Source organism: Mollisia scopiformis, assembly GCF_001500285.1.
Source record: "Mollisia scopiformis unplaced genomic scaffold LY89scaffold_8, whole genome shotgun sequence".
Taxonomy (NCBI): Eukaryota; Fungi; Ascomycota; class Leotiomycetes; order Helotiales; family Mollisiaceae; genus Mollisia; species Mollisia scopiformis.
In genome coordinates this window covers 1304542-1327175 of record NW_017263588.1, presented here as the reverse complement: position 1 = coordinate 1327175, position 22634 = coordinate 1304542, and the positions used below count along the sequence as shown (strand labels likewise).

The 22634-nt window shown below is 47.5% G+C and overlaps 6 protein-coding genes across 6 annotated transcripts; 3 read left to right on the top strand and 3 right to left on the bottom strand.

Moving 5' to 3' along the window:
- Positions 1–390: 390 nt before the first annotated feature.
- Positions 391–1548, top strand: LY89DRAFT_548849 (uncharacterized protein; the record flags this gene model as incomplete). The annotated part of the gene is made up of 2 exons (XM_018208278.1): positions 391–461; positions 831–1548. Coding segments are annotated over 2 exons (789 nt in total), but the record flags the coding sequence as incomplete, so codon positions are not given.
- A 1203-nt stretch (positions 1549–2751) lies between these two features.
- Positions 2752–5300, top strand: LY89DRAFT_667459 (HET-domain-containing protein; the record flags this gene model as incomplete). Its single annotated transcript, XM_018212978.1, has 3 exons — positions 2752–4794; positions 5009–5171; positions 5224–5300. The coding sequence occupies 3 exons, from the start codon at positions 2752–2754 to the stop codon at positions 5298–5300; spliced, it is 2283 nt and encodes a 760-aa protein (XP_018073869.1).
- A 1833-nt stretch (positions 5301–7133) lies between these two features.
- Positions 7134–8441, bottom strand: LY89DRAFT_780438 (uncharacterized protein; the record flags this gene model as incomplete). Its single annotated transcript, XM_018222382.1, has 3 exons — positions 7134–7354; positions 7415–7962; positions 8017–8441. The coding sequence occupies 3 exons, from the start codon at positions 8439–8441 to the stop codon at positions 7134–7136; spliced, it is 1194 nt and encodes a 397-aa protein (XP_018073868.1).
- A 4323-nt stretch (positions 8442–12764) lies between these two features.
- LY89DRAFT_780437 (uncharacterized protein) lies at positions 12765–15317 on the top strand. Its single transcript, XM_018222381.1, has 3 exons — positions 12765–13740; positions 13793–14288; positions 14342–15317. Exons 1-3 carry the CDS (start codon positions 13167–13169, stop codon positions 15066–15068), a joined length of 1797 nt encoding a protein of 598 aa, XP_018073867.1. The 5' UTR covers positions 12765–13166; the 3' UTR covers positions 15069–15317.
- Positions 15318–15398: 81 nt separating this feature from the next.
- On the bottom strand, positions 15399–16696 carry LY89DRAFT_780436 (uncharacterized protein). Its single transcript, XM_018222380.1, has 2 exons — positions 15906–16696; positions 15399–15855 (listed from the first exon to the last, which is right to left on the bottom strand). The coding sequence occupies exons 1-2, from the start codon at positions 16586–16588 to the stop codon at positions 15828–15830; spliced, it is 711 nt and encodes a 236-aa protein (XP_018073866.1). The 5' UTR covers positions 16589–16696; the 3' UTR covers positions 15399–15827.
- A 293-nt stretch (positions 16697–16989) lies between these two features.
- On the bottom strand, positions 16990–21420 carry LY89DRAFT_613196 (P-loop containing nucleoside triphosphate hydrolase protein). Its single transcript, XM_018210654.1, has 5 exons — positions 20538–21420; positions 20162–20491; positions 18080–20111; positions 17633–17953; positions 16990–17561 (listed from the first exon to the last, which is right to left on the bottom strand). The coding sequence occupies exons 1-5, from the start codon at positions 21405–21407 to the stop codon at positions 17026–17028; spliced, it is 4089 nt and encodes a 1362-aa protein (XP_018073865.1). The 5' UTR covers positions 21408–21420; the 3' UTR covers positions 16990–17025.
- Positions 21421–22634: the final 1214 nt, after the last annotated feature.

The following is a 22634-nucleotide window of genomic DNA, read 5'->3' as shown; positions in this document are numbered from 1 at the left end:
TACTCCCAGCGGCACTGGGCACACATCCCTTCAATCTAGCAGAGCAAATACCACCAAGCAAACATGCCCTCAAGACGCCGCTCCAGCGCAACTCCACGATACAACCCCCTCCCCCGCTCCTCCTCCGACTCCCTCTCCTTCTCCTCTCCCTCATCCTCCTCCTCAGCCGACGAATTCAAAGACAAACCCCTCCTCCGCCCACGCTCGCGCCTCCTCCGCAAACTCCGTCGCTCCATCGCCCGCTTCTGCCGGCCGCTCTACATCAGCGTTTTCCTCTCCCTGCTGCTCGCGTGGCAGCTTCTGTTCAATGGCTCGTATCTCGATGCCCCGAGCTTTGAGATGGATAGAGAGGAACGGGTTTTCATAGCGGCGAATATCATCGATGAGGATTTGATTAGAGGGGCTTGGGGCAGGAGTTTGTTGGAGTTGGTGGAAAGGATAGGGAAGGAGAGGGTTTTTGTGTCGATTTATGGGGGGCCGACGGGGGCGTTGAGGGATCTGGAGAGTATGCTTGAGTGCGAGAAGATGGTTGTTAGTGAGGAGGAGGAGGGGATTGATTTGCGCGATGTGAAGAGGACGCGGTTACCGACTGGCGAGAGCAGGGTGAAGAGGATTGCGTTTTTGGCCGAGGTCAGGAATAGGGTGTTGAGGCCGTTGAGGGATGGGAGTGCGTGGCGAAGTATGAGTGGACGGGGCATTGGGGATATGGTGGGGCTGGGTAAGGGGAGGGGGTTCGAGAAGGTGTTGTTTGTTAATGATGTTTTTTTTGATGCCGAGGGTGCGACGAGGTTGCTATGGGGCACGAATGTTGATGGAGAAGGGAAGCCCAGGCCGTATAAGGCGGTTTGTGCGGCGGATTTTGTGGCCAGTTGGAAGTTTTATGATACGTTTGCTACGAGGGATGCGGAGGGGTATAGTATTGGTGTCCCGCTGTTCCCGTGGTTTACGGCGGAGGGCGAGGCGGTTACGCGGAATGATGTTCTTGCCGGGAAGGATGCGGTGAGGGTGAAGAGTTGTTGGGGTGGGATGGTGGCTTTTGATGGGCGTTATTTTCAGGGTGGGAATACGCTGGAGGCGGAAGGGATTAGTGCTGGTCAGCATGCGGAGTCGCAGAATTCGTCGAAAGAGAAGGGGAAGAAGGTTGATGGGGTAGGGATTCCGGAGTTGCCGTTGCGCTTCAGGAGTGAGGCAGAGCCGTTTTGGGATAGTAGTGAATGCTGCTTGATCCATTCCGACATCATATCTCTTCCCTCTTTCCCTCCATTGGCTTCTTCTTCTACTTTAGCACCAAAAAAGGAAGACGAATATGATACAGGCATCTACATGAATCCCTATGTCCGGACCGCCTATTCAGCTTCCGCTCACCGACATATCTGGCTCGCGAAACGCTTCGAAAGGCTCTTCTCTCCTCTCCAACGGATGCTCAATTATTTCGCCCGTATGCCACGCTTCAATTACAGACGGGCGGAGAAAGAGGGACAATTAGTCCAAGACAAGTTGTGGATCTCCGTGCACTCGAATATGACGGAGGAACAAAGCATCGCTTTGGCTAGTGGTCATGACCTCGAAGTCGACGAGACAGTACATGGTATGGAGAAGAGAGCTACGCTCGGTAAAGTCCGTGGGAAAGAGTACTGGGCAAATGAGGGGTATTATGTCTCTTTCATGCGCACGGCGCATAGAGGTGGCTATTGTGGTGTGAGACAGTTGTTGGTGTTGAAAGAGGGAGCGAAGGAGGGTGGCAATTGGGATAATCTACTAGATAAGGTTCCGCCGGTTGATGTTTGATTATGTGTGTGTATAGTTCGCAAGCGGTCATGTGTGGGATGCATTTTGTGGAGTTTGGAGCGTTGATTGAGAGATATCACAGCGTTGTGGCTGGCCGGGCGTTTGAGACCATGGCCATGGCTATGGCTGGAGTCGGAAAGCTCATAGATACTATATCGAACATTCTGATCATATTTTGCTGGTTTCGGTGTTTTTGCTTGATGTTACTTTACGTTTCGCATGGTTCTTAGTCTCACGGCGACCTTGCCTAAAGACAGGCATTGATTCCCTCTGGGGCGGTTATTGTATCTTAGTGCGTTGTCTTGGATTTCCCAAATCTCACTATGTTCCCAAGTGGGGCAAATGCGTCTTAATTACAGATGTCTCATTCTGCGGGCTGTATGATTCTTCCGTCACACTCTCAGTGAGCCATTTCTGGTGCTATTTTGTTGCTATGTTTTAAAATTTACAACGAATACAAATTTAGAGGATTCATGCGTTTCTCATGTATTTTTTTTTGGTATTTGATATTTATAGAGTAGCAAAAAATAAAGCCGGATTTGGTCGCATAATCGAAGTGGTTTTAGATTGCTTCTACTTAGTATGCGTTTGTCTACCATATTGAACCTCCAGTCGAAATCTGCTATTCAATCTTATGCAATATCTGAGGATAGACATCCGCAAGCTCTGGAATTCCAGAAGAGCCGCGAGGGGAAGGCCCCCATGATCGAATGCCGGCAGCTGAGTTAGATTGTCTGCTATTGGCCAAAGGGCTTTATGCATTACAACGTTGCTGCTTATGGGGGATTCTCTCATTGGGCACCTAACCGACGTTCAGAGTAAAGCACGATGCTGGCGCTTATATGGTCTTCTGCGAACCTTGTCCTTCATCTCCTCCTTCACATTTAGCAATTTATTATCTCCACTTTATCGAACGTTAAGCAGCTTTGCAATTGTCTCTTGCGTTGCGCATCGTCATATCTCATGGAGGAATTTCAATATACGCCATTGCCACCGGGCCATAAAGAAATTCGACTGATCAGGCTGCAGCCTGGTCTACCTGGGACGGACATTCAGATCGAGCTTTTTCATGCTGAACTTTCCACAGAGCCAGTATACGAAGCATTGTCTTACGTCTGGGGCTGCCCAGATAGAACGCGAGTTATTCACGTCTCGAAGGCTGCCCCTACTCGTCAACCCGTGCATAAACTGGCAAAAGTCCTCAACCGATTCAAGTCGAAAAAAATCACCGCAAACCACCAAGGCACAGCCTCTTTGGGGATTGCCGAAAATCTCTTCGTTGCTTTACAGCACTTGCGACTTCCATCTAAGGCAAGAGTGTTGTGGAAAGATGCCATTTGCATCAACCAAAATGACATGGACGAGCGAAGTTCTGAAGTCCTCGAAATGGGCTCGATATATAAGAATGCCCACGAAGTTATCGTCTGGTTGGGCCCGAGTAGTAACGATAGCAATCTTGCGCTGCAGACCTTGAGTCGAATTGGAGAAGGGATTATTTGTCATGAGGTAGAGAGGACGATAGAGTATAGGATAGGAAGCTGGCCGGCCACTCTTTCCCGAAATACTGAAGCTTTGATATCTTACACAGGCTGCTGGTTAGCAATTAAGGATGTACTCTGCAGAGAATGGTTTGCTAGGCTGTGGGTGTTCCAGGAAATTGTTCTAGCCCAGAAAGCGAGTCTCTTGATTGGAAAGCATTCTCTGGATTGGAAGATCTTCGCTTCCGCGCTCCAGTGGCTCAGTGTGGTTTCGACGCGCCTAGACCAAGGTATTCAAGATCTGAATATGTTGACTTTGCTAGAGCATCTTTGGTGGTTCATGACCTTTGGTCGCAATCCTACTAGTCTCACCATATTCCAGGCACTAGGATCCACAGGAAGGTTACTTTGCAGTGACCAGCGAGATCGATTATTCGCGATACGTAGCCTCCTGGATCTTGAGTATGCCACGATTATTGTCCCTGATTATTCTCTGGAAGTCGAGGAAGTGTACATCAGGTTTGCAAAAGCATGGTTATCTCAATTCGATAGCGTTGCATTCCTGTGCTGCTGCATGTCGGCCGAAGCCCGTCCCATGGGTGTCAAACTGCAGCTTCCATCTTGGGTCCCAGATTGGACTTGTAACAGCGACGCCGTCGACAACTTTCCTTCTCCAAGAACAGCGTGTGACTCTGCTGCGTTTGCGAGGCTTATTGACGGGAACGTTCTTGGTGTTCAAGGAGTCCTGGTCGGAAAATTGAATGACGTCAGTCAGTCCATCACGAATGTACCCAAAACAGACGTCGAACTTCGCGAACTGTGCTGTTCATGGATGCAACTACTGTCAAGAGGCGATTCTGCGGATGCGGAGTCAGATGTGGAGGCTTTGTTCAGCGAAATGATCGTGGGTGGCTATGTCCGGGAGAAGGGAGCTTCAATGCAAGAGAATTTGCCAACCTCAGAGGAAATTAAGGCATTTCTAAGTGGCACGGACGCTAGCGAGGTGGTGATAGGATCCATCCGGCGTGCTTACAAATCGCGACACTTCTTCGTAACGGCTGAAGGGCTTTTTGGTCTGGGTCCTGCATCTGTGAAAGTAGGAGATTGTGTGGCTGTCGTTCTAGGTTGTGATTTTCCTCTAGTTCTACGACCAGAAGAGCCTATGGGAGAGACTTACTTCCGAGTTGTTGGACCTTGCTATGTTCCTGGAATCATGTTTGCTGAAGTGCTGTTGGGACCTCTCCCCTCTGGTTGGAATGTAAGGATGGAGATTATGGGTGGAGATATGCAGATGTTCGAAAATAGAGCCATACGTACTCAACAAGATCCCCGCATGCCTCTTCCGCCAGGCTGGGAGTACAGGTATGGACCTTGGGAGAGGCCACGAAAAGAAGAAGCGAAAAAACTTAAAGACGTGACATGGCAATGGTTCGAGAACGTGGAAACCGGAGAAAAGACTGATTTCGATCCAAGGTTTACACCGGAGCTATTGAAAGCAAGAGGCGTTGCTATCGAGGAGATCTTTCTGGTATGAGCAAGCTGGGGATTTTTCTACGACGCTTAGGACTTTGTCTATGTTTGTTTCCACGTTTGCAAGTTTGTTTGTCTTTCTATCTTAGTAGTTATTGAAGTTCTGATTTATCTTATGCCGGGATTATGGGAATTGGAATAGCAGGACTCGACAACATCTTTCCTTTGGTATCAAAGTTATATTAGGCAAGTTTATTAATGAATACATATAGCTTTATGATTACAATGTAGGTTGTTTGCAAGGGAGTTCGCAAGAAGCTAGTCGTTTGTCGTCTACCTATTTGTGCTCAATGTCACGTGTCATTAAGGGGTTGATTCTGAAAGTCCTATTATGGTTCCTTGAATCGTGTCTAAAGTCATTTATGATGAACTATCGTACGCAAATTCCTTTTCACTATTTTACATTGATTACTTGAGTTTTTCGTAGAGATCATTACGCCTTTCATAATACCCAACGATCAAACATTGGAACCAAGCATGGTTTGGAGCCTCACCACCGGCTGAGCCGGGACAGCTTTCGAATTCAGATATAAATACAAAGCAACAGATCTCGATGTAGGGCCAACAGGAGATAAGTTGCTGCCCATTAGACGCTCTGTTGAACGTTTCCGGTTATTTACTCAGAGATCCGACTTCTCTTTCGTTTACCACTAGTCTTCATGATGTTCATTGCACCAGACCTGATCACTTACACCATTCGTGCAAGACCAGGTGAGCACTATCGTCTTCGAAAGTACCACAGAATGTACGGAAAGTTTCCATTGTCAAAAGCGCCTCGAAGCCCTTCTACAGTCTCTGCCCGAATGAAAGCTTCCCTCTATTTGCTTACTACTCATGTGTTAGGACTAAGAAAGAAAGCTTATCTCCACAAGCACAGATACTAGTATCGCGATTTGAGGTGTCAATTGGTCTTGGATCCGCGTCATGATATACTCATGCTCCACTAGAATTCGCATGATACAGAGCAAGATACAAAACAATACCGATATCTAAGCTTTTCAGCTTGCAGCGCCATTTAACATCTAGCACAATGAAGTGTCCCGTTTGAAGTTCGGGAATAGCCCTTTCTCTTTGCAATCGATGGCAATATCTCCAATCGGCTTTGGCGAGGCATAAGATACTGAGGCGGGGCAAATTTGATCTATTGCACTTCATTCATTGAAACCATATTCCATGGAGTCAGTGTGGTTTTATGGGATTTTTAAGCTTACTTTTAAAGAATAAAACCTTTTATCATAGTATTTCGCACTCAAATTTAAGATTTGAATAGTCTTTGAATCCTTGCGGCACTCCCTCTGACCCTCATGTCTTATTGCACTCACTCTACACCACTAACCCACTACTCCACTGCAGTCTAATATAGAGCCGCAGTAGAATATGTGCAGTGAGCTTACTGCAAATTATTCAATTTTGTTCACTTCTTTAAACATTCTAAGGAAAAAGTCCCACGAAGCTACCATAGTTCCGTGGAATATTGGAAAGAATGTCGATACAAATCGGTATGAACAGGGTACAATAGATATGTGGTCTGGCAGAAAAGCTATGTGTATGAAGTTCTGACTGTTTACACTAAGACGAATGTGCTCCTCCTCCGACTTCTGCTAAACTAAAAGAGGGTAAGGGCAAGCATCTGGCAGTAGATGAAATTCCACAAGCAGTGACGGGAAAATATACTTGTGGAAATTACAGGAATGAAAAGCATCTCCAGAGAAGAAACATCAGACCACAACACATGCCTTTATCAATCTTGCAAGACATGCATGAGGACGGATAGATATGGCGAGCCTAGATCGAGGAGTACGGAATGCAACGCCGGCTTCCAGCGGGAGGCTCTAAGGAATGCCTTCATGGTGAAACTGTGTTTCAGTGGTGTCTTTTCCCAGCTGATCGGAATCTGCGCATTGTCCAACTAACTTTCTGGCTCAAAGCCGTGTGTATGCGATTCCCGTACTTCACAAAAGTTGACCTATGATTGAAAGACTTCACTGAATGTCAGGCATCTGAGAACTACATCATCATATGGCGACGTGATATTTGTTGACTTGAACCATCCCATTTAACTTGCAAACTACCTGATATGTGAACAGAACCCAAGTAAACCAACTCATAAATGTAACCAAAACAATATGACAGCCGTTACAATACCACACACACTATGGTCCAAGCAATAGAACCTCATTACCCAATGTAAATCGACACGCTAACATATACAAATGGGTATCATCAACCACGTTATACCACTCCAAGACGACGAAGGCCCGTACCAGCTTTTCATTGACACCAGTACTCCATTTTGACCTGCCGGCGAGATGTCCATCTCTTGTCGCATGTAAGAATCTAGTAGACAAACTCTTGTTGAGAAGCTTCTTTGTACAGATTCTCCACGTAACGCTCATCGTCTTCGATCTCCTTAATCTCCTCTTCGGTGGGAGAAGGGATGGATTCGAACTCTTCATCGTCAAGCAATGGTTCAGAGAACGTGCCGTTCCGTTTCGATTCTCTCGCTGCCTCTCTTTTGCTTTCCACCTCGCGGATAGCAAGAACGTATTGTTGTTTTCCTGTGAACAGTTAGTTGTTGTACTAGTTTGCAGTGACACACAACTCGAGATTATACTTACGGCTGTACTGGCCCGGACGTCTCTTCTCAATGTCAGCGATGATCTTCGCCGCCTCAATCTTGTGCTCTTGAAGCACCCAATCATACTTCAACGCCCACCATGGATGTCTCTCAACAAAGGTCCACGGACAGCCTTTGCACTCTCCCATATCCTTCCCCCTGACTTTCATGTCCATCATCAGTGGCTTGCCATCCTTGTATATCACATTGCCGTGCAGATCAAGCCTGGGGATGAAGTTGTCGCGATAGTATCGACTGCTCAGTCCACCTGGTGTACAGTCCTCTCGTTCATTAGGGAACATGATTTTGAAGTTATGTTCGATGGCGTGCCAACCGGCCTTCATGTCGACCTTGCAGTAACGAGTCCAGTGGACGTGGATGAGTCTGTAGGCTTCGTTGCTATGCGAAGGTCCTTTCTTGGGGGAAGCTTGGACTTGTGCAAGTACGAGTAGCTGCTTGCGTGCTTCGACATATGCTGGGACGGGTGTTGGAGGTGGCGTACGAGAAGCACGACGGAGAGAGTCGCGCTCTCGCCGAGTGGATCGACGACTGTGGTGATGAGGTGAGCGATGACTTGCTGAGCAAGAGTGTCTTTTTACAGACGAGTAGGAGTCGTATTCCGGACACGATGTGGCGGTGTAATACTGTTCAACATGTCTTGCATGAACATAAGGCTTAACAAACCCGTTTGATGTCTGTGCTGGCGGGTATGTCTTCGACGGGAGACAGGCTTCTGACGAAGGAGGTGGAGATGGGTAGCCAAGCAAGTGGTTTACGGAAGGGAGAGGACCAAGCTGAGGAGCGTTATAGAAAATTGAAGAGGGAGTGCTATGCTGTTGCACAGGACTGTTTCTTGGTGTAGGATATGGTTGTACGTAGCAGCCTCCGATCTCGACTGGCATCGGCTTCGGGTGGATGGAGTCATAGGAGATAGTCGTTACTTCCACTTCCACGTGAGGCATTTCAAGATCCTCGCCAGTGGGGTTCAGCATGGCAACGATGTCCATGCGGTTCCGTGTGGCAGCCATATTGATGGCTCTGTAAGACAACTTGATGTCGAGCGTTTGTCTAGAGTGAGATTTCTCGATGTGCATCTCGACGATGATCCTTAGCTAGTGTCAAGTACGACCAGCTATTCGGAAGTATCTTGACTGGTGCAAGTGACAAGTTGGAAGTCGTGTAATGGTGCACAAGTAGAAGTAAGCCGTGATGAAGAGAATCGGAGTAGAATAAGACAACAACACAATGTTGGTTGATGGAGGGCTGAGTGGATATGTGAACGGGAAGATATAGGAGCAATGACTTCTCCATGAGCCGTGGGCTTTGCCCAACAGTTATAACAACTCCTGCACCCATCCCAATACGTGGGGACTCCAGTAAGCCGTCCTACTATGGGGCATTCTAGGCATTGGGCCGGAGCAAATCCAACGGAAAAAAGGTGGTGAAGTGAACCATTCGGCTGGAATGGGCCTTAAGCAGTCCACACCCTTTTCTCAGCTAACCTTAGCTGGAGACAAGGCTGGACCACAGCGGCGGAACCGATCGAGAATAAGCCACCATCACTGGCCCCCTACCCGTAGTTGATTGAATCGACGATTCGATCCCGGTCATGTTGCTGAAGGAATAGCGTGTCACAATTCTTTTCCGACGGTGTCTCATCCACAGGAGCTACAGGACGCAGGGTTCAACTTGGCTTGCATCATGCAGCCAATAGATGCAAATAAGCTAAAAATTACCTTATCGAGCCTACTGGTTCGACTGTAGGAAGGCTGGTTTTCTTTTGTAGGTCCTTGATTAAAGAACTAGGTACATAGGGATAACCAACATGGGAACTTTGATAGATCATACCAACAGAACATCCTGTCTCCTTGCCACCTTGTGAGCAGGGTCAGCTGATATTAGCAACATTCAACACAACTTAGGAATGAAATTCTTGCTTCCGGAGCTCATGTCCTTCGACGAGTGCAGAATATCACAGATCAACACTTCCATTCCTCGTTTCTGCAGTGAGAAAATTCGGGGGAGTCACCGTTTCCCCGACAATTAATAATCAATATCATTTATCATTTTTGGAGTGGGTCGCTGGAGTATTGGGCCATGGAGTTGGTTTTCATCTCGAAGTCCAGTTGGATCCCACGCCGTCGGAGACGACTCGTATTTAAGCCATACAGATTGCTTTTACAGCAGCGCCCGCATGAGCGTACGATCACGGGACTGGCGTCTGGGGGCCGTTCCATCAATCACAGCTCTGTGATATCGGCTATTCATGCGTTTGGGCCGGGTCGACGGAGTCAACAGGGAATGGGAAGGTGGTACCGCAGTTGTAGGATGTTGGGGATCGTACTCCGCAGAGCTTGGGTGGTGGGCGCGTGCTACGCCCAGTGAGCAGAGTAACATTTCTGCACTAGCGCCTGAAGAGACCGCAACGGTCTGTTCGGGCGCTTACGGTATCAAACGGCAGTTTATTTTGGGTTTGGACTTTGTGCCGCGATTTCCTGTCGGTCCCAGCAGACGGGTTGGCATGATGTTCGGGACACGGGACAGATGTTGGAAACCGGCTGAAAACATCTGCAGCCTTTGGAATGTTGGTTCCAATGATTCCAGATAGATTAGCTGTGGAAAGGAAAACATGCGGCCGGCAGCTTCGGTTGCACACTCAAGTATCTTCATCATTTTCGTGATCTGATACGAGTTCTTTTGTCTACCAGACGTTTCGCGCTAACCGCGGTCGTCTCCCGATTAACTTGTGTGTAAGCAAGGGGCTCGCTTATTACTCGTGAGTGGACATACATACTTCAGTGATAGGGATGTAAGGGGTCGAATGAATGTCTTATTTTCCCGTGTTAGTTGCTATGCCCGTATCGCGTATTACAAAGCTACCACAATTATCTTCGAATTTGCGTGCACACAATGCGGGGGCAACTCCTGCATCGAGATCTTTCTTGATTCTTTTCCCCACCCCCCTTGCTACTCGAGCCGCTCGACTTCTTTTTGTTGAGAAGGAGAGTATGCCTGACGCTGCCAAACCGTAGCCAAGATACCTAAACTTTATTTCTGCCCGGGAAGGTGGAACTTGCTCCGGTTGGAATCGCCTCCATATCTTCCGCCGAGGTTATACGATCTCCACGTTTTGCGACGGGGAAGCGGAGAAAAAGACTCTGAGGCCCACTGTAATAGACCCAACGTGCATGGCTCATCGAGATCTGAACTCGTGTTACGCTACACAAAAAGCTTGAACAAATGCACATGCACACCACGAGTATTCTTGAGCTTGTATTTATGTATTATTAATAAGCATGTTTAAGCTTTCCCCGCTTTCTACATATACTTAGAAGTAAGGAAATTCATGTCTCTAATTCTATCATCTCTCTGTTTTCTGTCAACCTGGCGTCGCACACATGCATTCCAACGTTAAAGCGGTGTGGTGTAACATCAAAAGCGATCTCAGCGGAGATTCAGGTATCACATTATGTAACAGTACTGCCCAACAACTAAGAGAGGCTTAAGTGCTTCTAGACCGCAAGTTCTACAAGGTGTAATACCTTAAATTGGCATGGTCACACATTCTTCATAGGCACGTTGAAACCGTGTGTTGAATTTCACGCCTCCCTCTCGGTTGATCCCGAGGGAAGCACAAGCACGACATATTCACGACGCAGTGTATCCTGAGAATTAGTGGAACGAGCCCTCGACCGCCATTTTGTACCTCTTAACTTCGCCCTTTCAAGCCAGATTCGCCAAATTTCAACAAGACCCGGGATCACCACCGACGTACAACCATGGTATGGCTGACTTCTGTATCAACCTTGAGGAAATGCACCTGCACAGCAATGAACGCATGAGCCACGGCGGGGAAGGGACCACTTCTGTTTGGACACGTTGTTCCAGATGCTCCTTCAGCTGCGCCGTTTTGGCTACCGGGAAAGTCTGCCTTCCTGCACAGGTGACGATGTTGTGAGCAAGTTTAATCGGTTGAGGTGGCATAAATCGATCTTCTGCATGGGTGAGGCTTGAAGCCATTCCCGCGTAGTGGCACTTTCGACTTCTTCTTCATGAAATACTGTGAGATTCTAGACTCTGTTGGACATAATACACATTCTCTGTTTTTCAAAGGGTCCTCCGGGTCTAGACCATCGTGGAGATTTCCTTCCATCAACCACCCCCTCGCAACTTGCCGCTGGGAATTCTCAAGACAATGGTCTTGTGTGGAAATCGCATTCTCCAGAAGTAGTAGCGATCTTCAATATAGTGACCAGTCGCTCGTAATAGAACTCCGTCGAGCTCAACGACAACCTTCGTCCAACCCGCCGAAATCAGAATCCGTGGTCATTTCTATGCAAAAGCATCAGCTGCCAACCAAAGCTAAATATCCAGATGCCTGAATCTGCACAAGATCTCAAAGATCTCTGAAGTGGTAGCATACCAACCTCTCATTCGCCACTGATTACTGATCTCGAGCCAGGAATGTCGAGTGTCATATTCTTGCATCGATAGATCTGGAGAGATCCAGCTATTATCACATCAGCCCATAATGGATGGACGAGATGGATGCTGTCTTTGCATGCTATGAGAGTAATGAGCGCATGGTGGACGGGACTGCTGTTGATGCAGGAGAGTGCAGGTGTTTGTGGCATAGAGGAAAGAATGGGCAGTGTAGAAGACCAGGAGGAGGATCCGTCTGGACTCTGGTTGCTGTTGTTTTCGTGCATACCAAGGTCATCCTGTGGGCGAGATGAGAGTCGGAACGTGTTGTGATCTTAGATCCTTGATGCTCGATCTTAAATCTGAGCACATGGTCGTGTTTCTGGCCGCAGGAAATTAGCCCGTGGAGAAATTAGTCGACTTTCCCTTTCTGTTACTCGACAGTGCTATCCCAGCACAATACTCCCGTGAATATCCATGACCATGACTGTGAGGCCGATGATGGTCTTAACGGCTACAGATTCACGAACTGCGAATTCGACTTGACACTCGGCTACCGCTATCCCTTAATTGCTCCTGCTATCACGTAACTAATATTACTTCCTCATTCCATTAAATTCAGTTGTCACAGAATGCCTTCATCGTTATCTCTGGGATTATCAAGAGTCTCTATCTTTCAATAATTCGTTCTGGTTCACCGCTACTGCTGTTGTTCGCAGATGGGCTTACGTTGTGAAGACTCGGTTGCGCAATCCGATATTGGTGCCGATTTGCTGATCCCGGGACATGATTCTCGGTGGCTTCGGTACATGGATGGTCCGAAATGTCCCTCTTCCCAGTCTCGTACCTCACTTGTTGCTGGTGTGTGTGAATGAGAGTTCAAAGAAAGATCTCTTGATCACTCTTAGAGCGACTATTCTACGTGGATATAAGCGCATATGAATAGTAAGATCTTACTCCGTTCGTACATAAAAGAGATGCATCAGTAACCTCAAACTGCCATACCTCGCATACCAGATCTATTAATAAGCCAACAAAATCGTCAAGATTGACCAGTCCGGATAACAGCTCCGCATAAGGAAATGCCCGTGCCAGGGATCCCCGCATCAGTGCCGAATACCACTCAAAGCCTGTACAAGTAAGCTGACAAAAAGAAAACGAACGGCCGCCCGGACCTGTGCCTTCTTATGCCGAAATCAGAACCAGAAGCGCGCAGGCGCCAATTATGATTTCGAGATATGACTTTGACTGCAGATGTTACGTACATGTCCTCTTTCGAAGCGACACGACTGCGATATGCGACACAGAAGCAAGTAAGGCCGTGAGAGAGAATGGCAGACGATGGGGCAGATAAAGATGAGGGGAGGAAGGGTAGGAAGAAATTCAACTTGGAGTTTGTTAATATGAATGCTGCTTCGGCGGCTGAGAGGGAGCGGAACCAGAAAGTCGTTCGTTCTACGGCTATGAAGAGTTTTCGTCGAAGGCAGAAGTCGCAGCGGGAAGAGGGAGAGAGTAGTGGGAAGGGGAAGAAAAAGCTGGACACGACCAATGCGATAGTCTCGGAGCCGTCTGCCATAGTCAAGAGCGAACTGCCAGTCTCGCGAGATCCTCCAGCCTCTTCGGTACCAACAGTTCGACCGTCGCAGGTCACATACTCCGATATATCTTGGTTTGTTGGGTCGCCTTCGAGTTCGAGTAGTGATAGTAGTAGCGGGGAAGAGGGGTCAAGTGAGGTGAAGCCGATACAGATGGTCCAGACCGCACCCTTGACCCAGGGAAACTTGCAAGTTTCTTCTGCGTACACTAGCCCAAGGTCGTGGCTTGGAGCAGGCCGTGTGGATCCGTTCCGAGTGTACCCTGTGGACGTCAACAATACTTCACATGCACCAGAGCTGCTGGACCACTGTGAGTTTTAACCCCGCACCTTCGGTTACACGTCTAACTGAGTCTCTTGCAGCACTTACAGTTCTCTGGCACGGACTTCGACCCCAAGGAGATAGTGGAACAATAACTAGTCTCGGTGCAGCATGGCTCGAGAAAACGAACGAGAGACCGATAGTGATGCATGCTATGCTGTTCGGTGCGCAAGTTCACTTAGATGTTCTTCGCAGTCCTCGACTAAGTCTCGACAATCCGGTTCGACTATACCACAAAGTGCAAACGGTGCGATTGCTGAAAGATGAGTTGAAGCACCCTGAGAATATTCCTATAGATGATATCATACTGGCGATTTTGACTTTGTCTGCGAATGAGGTGGAGACTGTGGCGAATAACGCGGTAGAGGATAAAGTGCGATCGCCTTTCAATTCTCCGTTGGCGAATACCCAGTGGCTTGATGTTTATGGAAGCATAACACATCTTGCTGCACATACAACTGCTATGCGAACCTTGGTGGCTCGCCGAGGAGGACTGGAGAAGATCGAACTCGAAGGTTTGGCTGAGGTTCTGTCTTTGTGAGCATCCTTTCAACTAGTGCCATCCAATCGTCCTGGCTGACTTACAAAAGTTCGGATATCCTTGGAGCAACACAAAGTCTGAAGAAACCCCACTGGCCTTTACTGAACAGAACCTTGACTGTGGATGACATATACATACCGGAGATCCTTAAAGTGCCATTAAAAAGACTAGGAGAAGGCTTCCAGGAGTTAGTGCCGAGTGCGATAACAGACCAATTTTTGAGCGCGATTGGGGCTATTGTTAACTTGACTGTGATGATCGACTGCCACTGTCAAGGAACGAAACCCATAGTCGACCTCGCACAATATATAGATAGACGAAATGCTGTGCAGCATCAACTGCTGTCTTTGCCGTTCGGAGAAGAATTGGTGTCGGGAGAGATAAGAAGTACCAGCATATACGAATCCATTCGTCTTGCAACCTTGATATATAGCGCTGCTGTCACCTTTCCGCTGCCTGCCCTGACTGGAATTTTCCACCAACTTGCGAGCACGTTGCGGACTGTATTGGAGAAATCGAGGGCTGATCCCCACTGGCGATATTCGTCGAAGGCACTGGTTTGGATACTCGCTCTTGGTGGAATTACAGCAGCTGGGAGCAATGATCGATCTTGGTATGCACAAAATCTTTCGACTGTATCATCTGCGATGAAAATATCGACTTGGAACGAGCTTTCGATGGAGCTGGAGCGCTTTTTGTGGTTGAGAAGTGCATGTGACAGTGCAGGCCAAGCTCTATGGATGGAAGTGAAAAGTTTGCGAGGTCGTGCCCCTTGACGCAATATCCTTGGGGCGGAATGAGTTATATGATTATGATTAAATGTAGATGAGTATGATGAAGGTTAGGAAATTACGGATATACGGCTGTTGCAGGGACTTCGGGGAGTTTAAAAGCATAGCAGACTTTTGGACAGCTGAATCCCTCACCGCGGAACCTTGTCAGCACTACACTCTAGCCCGCTCGTGATTTGACCAGTAATTTGACAACGCGAAGGAGCAGCAAAAATGAAAAGATTTGAAACTCGTTTGTCGCACAGAATGGGATGATAGAAAGTTGTGTCGCCAATCGTGGCAGATTTAAGCGTTATCCTAATGCGGCACATGCATGAGCGATATCTGAATTCAGCAAGAGAGGACTGAAAGAACAGTAATCCAGTCACCAGATCCTATGTACAGAAACCTGCGAATGTTACACTGCTTTGCTTGACAATGGATAAGGGAATCGTGATTCCAACAAATTATAGTCTATGGTTCGGCAAGTGCTTGCTCGATTTCCTAGAAATGACAATCTGCAAAACTCTGCATGACAACCCATTTACCTTCTTAATCTATAAGCAAGAAGAACTTCTATGTAAAAGGAATGAGCCTGTACACAATGTTGAGTACTCCATCACAAATCTTCTCCGAAGGATTATGAATTTCGAGTACGTAGAAGGGCAAATCGTTAGCGCCATCTACCCCTCATCGGTATCATAATGAAAAGGCCCAATCGAGACTCAAAAAATGATGAGAAGGAAATGTTCCGATATTCGAGGATCAGACCAAATCCTCAGGATAATCGTCCCTGATGCTTGTTAGCCATTATCCCACCAAATGCATAAGCAAATCACTCACCCAATCTTCCAACCCTCTAGCAAAGGACCCCCCTCAATAACACCCGCAACCCCACCGGTCTTGATATTCACAATGCTCACCCTCGGACACCTCCACCCCGGATCCTCAAACCTCGCGCCCTGAAAATCGTTCGTCAATCTCTCGACCAGCACATCTCGATTCTTATCCCAACCATAAACCAAACCGTGCTCCGACAGCAATTCCAATTCCTCCAAATTCTTCATTCGCACAATGGTATCCATATGAAAGTGCCCAAAATATGCTGCGTCCCCCACTTCCAGCACCATCTTCCGCATCGCCTTGATTTCTGCCGGCCCAAGGTACTCTAAGACCGACGCTGGGCAGCGGATGATGTCGTAATCGAAATTAATGTATGTATAGCGATCCGAGCTCGTGGTCTGGAAGAATGGGACGTAGGAATAGGTCGTGAGGCCTTCAAATCGCGCTTCTTGGTTGACGTGTAGAATCGGGTGCGTGGGATTGTGGCAGATGAAGTATTCGGTGATGCGGCGTCCAATGTCGGTGAAGCCTTTTTTGCAGGATATCTTTACGATTCGAGGTTCCGTGAGGGCGAATCCCCAGACTTTGAGGCGGAGTTCGAGGGGTAGTTGGGGGAAGAGCGTGAATTCGGAGGGTGGCATCGTCGCGTCGGTGGAGGAGCTGCTCCCTGTCTTGGTGTCCATTGCAGAGGCTGGTTTGATGGTATGGAGGTGCAAAATGGCAGCGAAGCTCTTATGTGTGTATATGTACAATAATTCTTGGGTATAAACAAAGAGGCAACAATCTTGGGGGTTGGTATCGAGGAATTGTTTATCTTGCAGCCTGAGGTTATTGTCGATTAGGAAGGTGCCCCGCCATCTTAGTGCTTATTCGATAGTGAAGCGAACCCCTGAAGCAGCCTTATCAGATGTCCTACTGTAACGTGATAAAACATCCCTTTTTGTTTTACATTACAACTCCTGTCAGAACTACGACTTCTAGTTCAGAGATCCGTATTTCTCCACTATAAAATCAAAGCCAAAATCTTATTCAGGAGGTTTGTTAAGAGAAGGATACTTGGCTTTGGAGTTCATCTACTTTCAATAGCAACTATCTCAACATTAAGTACAACTTCTCATAGCTAAACAATACCAGAATGTCCAGCCTCACGAGCAACATTCATGAAGACCTCCTCAAGAGTTGGTCCAGTAATCGTATACTCGTCAATGACCTTCATACCCGAAGAACCAGCCCGCTCATCACCAACATCTCCCTTCAGTTTCTCCATCTTCTCCATCATTTTGCCCAACATCCTCTTGTTGTGTGGAAGTCTGAAGCTGATTTGGCCATGACTGTCAATGTAACCAATAATATCGTCGAAGTCGGCTTTGATTAGTGACATTGCTTGGTCTCTGTCAATTCCGCCAGCACGAACAGCTCGGACACTGAAAGAACCTCCATAGACTGTCTGGAGAGAGGACAATGTGCCGGTGGCCAGCATCTTCGTTCCCATGATCGCGACATTGGTGGCGAGTGCTTCTGCCTCCTCCATGGAGTGGGTGGTCAGCAGGATAGCACGATTGGCCGAGATTGACTGCAGTGCTTTCCACAGGATCCGCTTGGCGCCAGCGTCTTGACCGGTGGAAGGCTCGTCGAGGAGAAGGACACGGGGATTGCCTGCAATCATCAATGTAAGTCCTCGAAGAAAAATATAATCAAATGGTATACCAGGAATGTTGCGGGCTTACCTAGTAGAGCAATAGCAACAGAAAGCTTGCGACGAGTTCCACCACTAAGTCCTTTCACGGAAACATGCTCGTAGATAGTGATGTTGAGTGCAGCCAAAACTCGATCAACGTTTCCCGAGACGTTCTTAAGACCTTTGACCGTAGCGTAGAAATTGAGCGTCTGACGGACAGTGAGGTTGTCGACAGCATCGTCTTGTGGGCAAACACCCATATGTAATCGAGCTTTGTGAGGATTCTTGAGAACGGAGACTCCATCGAGAGAGATGTCGCCAAAATTGGGCACCAACTCGCCACGGATCATGTTAATTACTGTTGTTTTTCCTGTTCAACCAGTTAGCACATTGAATTCCAGCAGCCATTTGAAAATGGAAGCCCTTCGAGGTTTTCGATTCTGGGACAGATCCCAAAGATGGAACTCGTGAGAAATCGAAGAAAACTAAAACTCACCTGCACCATTTCCACCAAGAAGAGCCAGAGTCTGGTTAGCAGCAATGTCGAAAGAAACGTTCTCCACGGCAAACACCTTGCCAAAGTACTTCGTGATGCTAGAGACGTCGAGAATAGGTCCGGTGGGGGGTCTTTGAAATGCGCCGAGGTTCTTTTCGTGCTGATGTGGGCTTCGCGGAGGTTCTGCACGAGTGGAGCCAACTGCATCAACAACATAGTGTAGACGTGGAGGAACTCCACGATGGATGATATTTCGGCGAATCCAGTCTGCACTGCCATATTCGTAGATGTAGAGCACCGCAATCAAGAAGGCGATTTGGATCAGAAGATTGGCGTAGACTGATCCGTATCGAACATATGCGAACGGATTTGATACATCTGCATCACCATACTTCCCACAGAGAATCTCGAAGCTGTTAGTAGCAACGAACAATCCTCTGAGTAAGTTTGCGGCAGGTGATGAGAGTCCAAGGCCATATTGGATGTTCGAGTACGTTGAATACAGCATTGAGCCGTTGCCAAAGGACTGGTTCATGACATAAGCCACCAAATACAGAACAAACAGAAGAACGTGGAGTCCAGCGGCGATTGCAAAAGCTGCCTTCTTGACAAATAGGGACAAAAGATAGTTGCCAAGATAAGTTGCAATACCGAACAGGATGAAGACTCCTAGGATATAATTAGACTCATAATACAACCGAGCCAGAGGACCTGCATATAGAAGTCCCCAAACAAAGATCGACTCTACAAGGATGAACTGCATATCGAAGAGGAGATACCCAGTCCATAGAGCAAACGGTGATACTCCATTGCAGTAGTGAAGAGCTCGAACTTGATTGATCCTCTCGAACGTGGGATAAATGACAGAAATACTTGTTGCGGCAATGAAAGCAAGAGCAATCAAAGCCGAGATCGGCAACGAAAGCAAGGAAACATTGTTCTCAGCATGTACCATTGTCCGAAGTGTAGCTGATGAGATTCTGGCTTTTCCGGTGTCAGTGGAGGAGTTGCTGATCCTGTTTGTAATGAAACCGAAAGCATCCATTCCAACCTCGATTGCCGAATCGTAGTTTTCTGTCGAATAGAATAGTATGGCAGATTCGGGAGACGGAGCATAAATACCAAATCCATCATAACCGTAGCCTGAGGAGTTTGTGATTCCAAAGATCATATCAGCTGTATTATTGACCAATTGCCGAGTCGCTACTAATTCTGTAGCCAAACAGCTCTCATTGCTGCAGGTGTTACCAGAACTATATATCTTAAGGTTTGCGAGTGATGCTAAGTATAGAGCATCTTGTGCGGTTCCCACGAATTCGGACTGTGGACCAAGATATGCCGTTGGCGTACTGTCATAGAGATATAGTTCTGGCCCATTGTAAGCTGCTAATGGCGCGAATAGGGATGGTGATTCGCCATAAGTCTTTTCGCTTTGGGTGCCATTGCGGAGAAGAAGCTCGTTCGTCTGGCAAGTTTGTAATGATTTGAAGCCGTAATGAAACTTGACCAAAGCTGAGGCTATGATGATAGGAATGATCAAGTTGATCCCATAGGAAATCCATCCGGCCTTTTGACGGAGTAGGACGTGTCGCTTCTTGAACAGTGTGAAGACTTGTCTTGCTACCCCGATGGAATGTCCCACGTCTAGATCGATATTTTGAGCACGTTGTTCTTCTAAGGCCTCAATCTTCTCATCGATGACCGTATCAGTCTCTTGTTCACCGACCATACCATCACCGCCCACGTCGTGTATAGCAGTGTTTGATTCCGATGTAACCTTCAAAAACACTTGTTCCAGAGTCGGAAATACGACATTGTATGTATCCTCTGCTGATAAAGCTTCGAGTTCCAAGATCTTTCTCGTGGCTTCGGCCGAATTGGTAGTTCTCCAAACAAGGTTATCGTCTTCGGTTCCGGAATCGCTGCGTATGATATAGTTGTCTCCGAAACGAGCTTTCAATGAAGTTCCAGGCCCTTCGCAGACTAGCTTTCCCTTGTACACGATCGCAATATGGTCGGAAAGGACATCTGCCTAATGCAACGTTAGCTTTGAAGTCTCGTTATCGGAACACCAAATCCTACTTCGTCCAAGAAATGTGTTGTCATCAAGATGGTCCGTCGAGAACGTCCCTTTTGCACAATGTTCCAGATGTTCCGACGTGAGAGCGGATCCAGCCCAGAAGAGGCCTCGTCGATACAGCACACCTTCGATGAACCGACAAAAGCAATTGCAAGTTGGAGCTTCCTCATTTGTCCACCGCTCAGTGTCTTCGCCTGAGCCTGTGTCTTCTCGATCAAGTCACATTCAGCAATGACATCGTCGTCATCTGCTTGATCAGTGACGAAAGCTGCTGTCTTGAGCTTTCTCCATATCTTTATATGTTCGTTCACTGTCAGAGTATCCCAAAAGACCTGTAAACATTAGTAAAAATCCTAGAAGGGAGAGGTCCATGCATACATTCTGTTGTGGACAGATGCCAAAGACTAGGCCAGCTTCATTGAGCTCTAGACGTGAGCCAGAATCCATGTTAATCATTCCAGCAATCGCTTTCAAGCTAGTACTCTTGCCTCCACCATTTGGGCCTAATAGGAAAGTGACTGAGCCTTTCTTGACTTCGAGATTCAAGTCATTAATAGCCACAACTGTTGCACCCTTCTTCGAGAACGGCCAATACCATTGTCGCTTACCATAATAAGTCTTCGTGAGACCAGTGCATCGAAGAGCAACATCACTATCCGCACCGATTCGATCAAAGTTCCTGTTGACGCCCCATAAACCTCGTTCAACAGCGTAGGTGCCAGCAGAGTAACACACGATCTGTAAGAGCAAGAAAATAATGTACAGGTACCCGTTCATCTTTTGTAGCCGATAAGGAGGATCGAAGCCGTCTGTTACGAATGGTTCAGGTGCCAATGAGAATGCTTTCAAGTTGAACTCTCTCAAAGCGACATCTCCAATGAAGTTCGCCCAGGTGATGGGAGGGAATACAAGAGAGAGACCAATTATTTGGCCAGTCGGTTGAGGATTTGCGAGCGAAGCAGCCAGGGTGACCAATGCCAACGCGAAGAACAGTGTGGATGTATATAGGCCAGCGAGCTGGGCCTTGCTGAAGAAGGACGCCACAAAGTGTGCCGAAGTTATGGTCGAGGCGCCGGCGAGTAATGTAATGAACAGAAACAGAATATCGGATGTCTTCTTGAAAAGAATCTGGGTCATGATAACTGAACATGCCAGGAATCCTGGAAAGTAGACCAGATAGAATGAGAGGTAGGTCGATATGATTCTCGAGGTTGGGGTGACTCCTTGCGCCGACATAAGCTCAGACATTTCGGTTTCTCGCTCTGTGGCAACAAGTGTCGCCAGATGATAGACCACTCCAATCAAGATCAATATGAAGATCGGCGCAATGAACTGGGCCACCAGGGAAAGCCAATATGCGCCATTAGCGTCTGTCGTTGGATTTTCTTGCTGAATATAGCTGTTGGGACCAAAGCTGCCGCTAAACGGCTGAAGGAATGGTTTCGATGTGACGGAGAAGTTCCCAATTTGCGCATCGATAGCCCATTGAAGAGGAAGTACACGGTTGGCAAGGACGGAGTCATCTGTGCGATAGTCTCCGTAACCATAAGAGTCAGTGATGCTGCTATCTAAAACGATACTGTATTCAACATTCGTCTCGTTGAAAGACAGAAACAATACTGCGGCGTAGCAATCACTGGATCCTTGAAGTGACTGTTTGCACAGATCAAAGAGATCATTGGGATCGTCCACGTTGTATATCTCGGCCGCATGCATTCCTGGCTGCTGTGAAAGACCTTGGACAATCGAGCCAATACTGTCGTTGGAGATGCCATTGCGTATGAAAACAAGCTTGTTGGACGATGTACTGCTTATAGCATCTGCTAAGTCTGCAAGTGGAGTCGCGGACGTCGCAATACCATATTTGCTGGAATCTGTGCTTGAGGAAGTGGAGTCAATGTGAATCAGGAAGCTGAATATGAGGGCCACAGCCAGAGGGAAGACTAAAGCTCGAAGGAGTGTTGCAATTGGGGCCTTAAGAAATAGTAGAAGGTTCTTGTAGATTAGGGCGGTCGTCTGGAGGTAGATCCTCTTGAATCGTGGTTGAGTTGCTGTCGCCATTATACTGTTGAGACTTTCGAGTGCTTTAAAGGATCATGGCAATGACTTATCGAGACACGATTATGAATTGGGTCTAGAACAATATCTTGTATGGCGAATCGCAGGGTAGAGCGCCTGTTGTGGAAGGATTTGTCTCGCAAGACACTGTTGACGGCAATAGAACTTTTCGAGGGGAGCTGGTGAATCTCGATCGCCAGTTGTCCAGGCCAATATTGAACGGAACCAAAGTCGATATCTTGTTGTCCAGACTTCAAAGAGGGACATTCATAGGGATGCGTTGACTGTCGGCCGCTTTCAATCTCGGATGTGGTAAATCTTGGTTGCGAAAGTCGTATGGTGTTGACACACTCACTACCTCATAAGAACAGCACGAACTGAGCCACCAAAGTAAATGCCCCCTGTTCAGCGTTTATC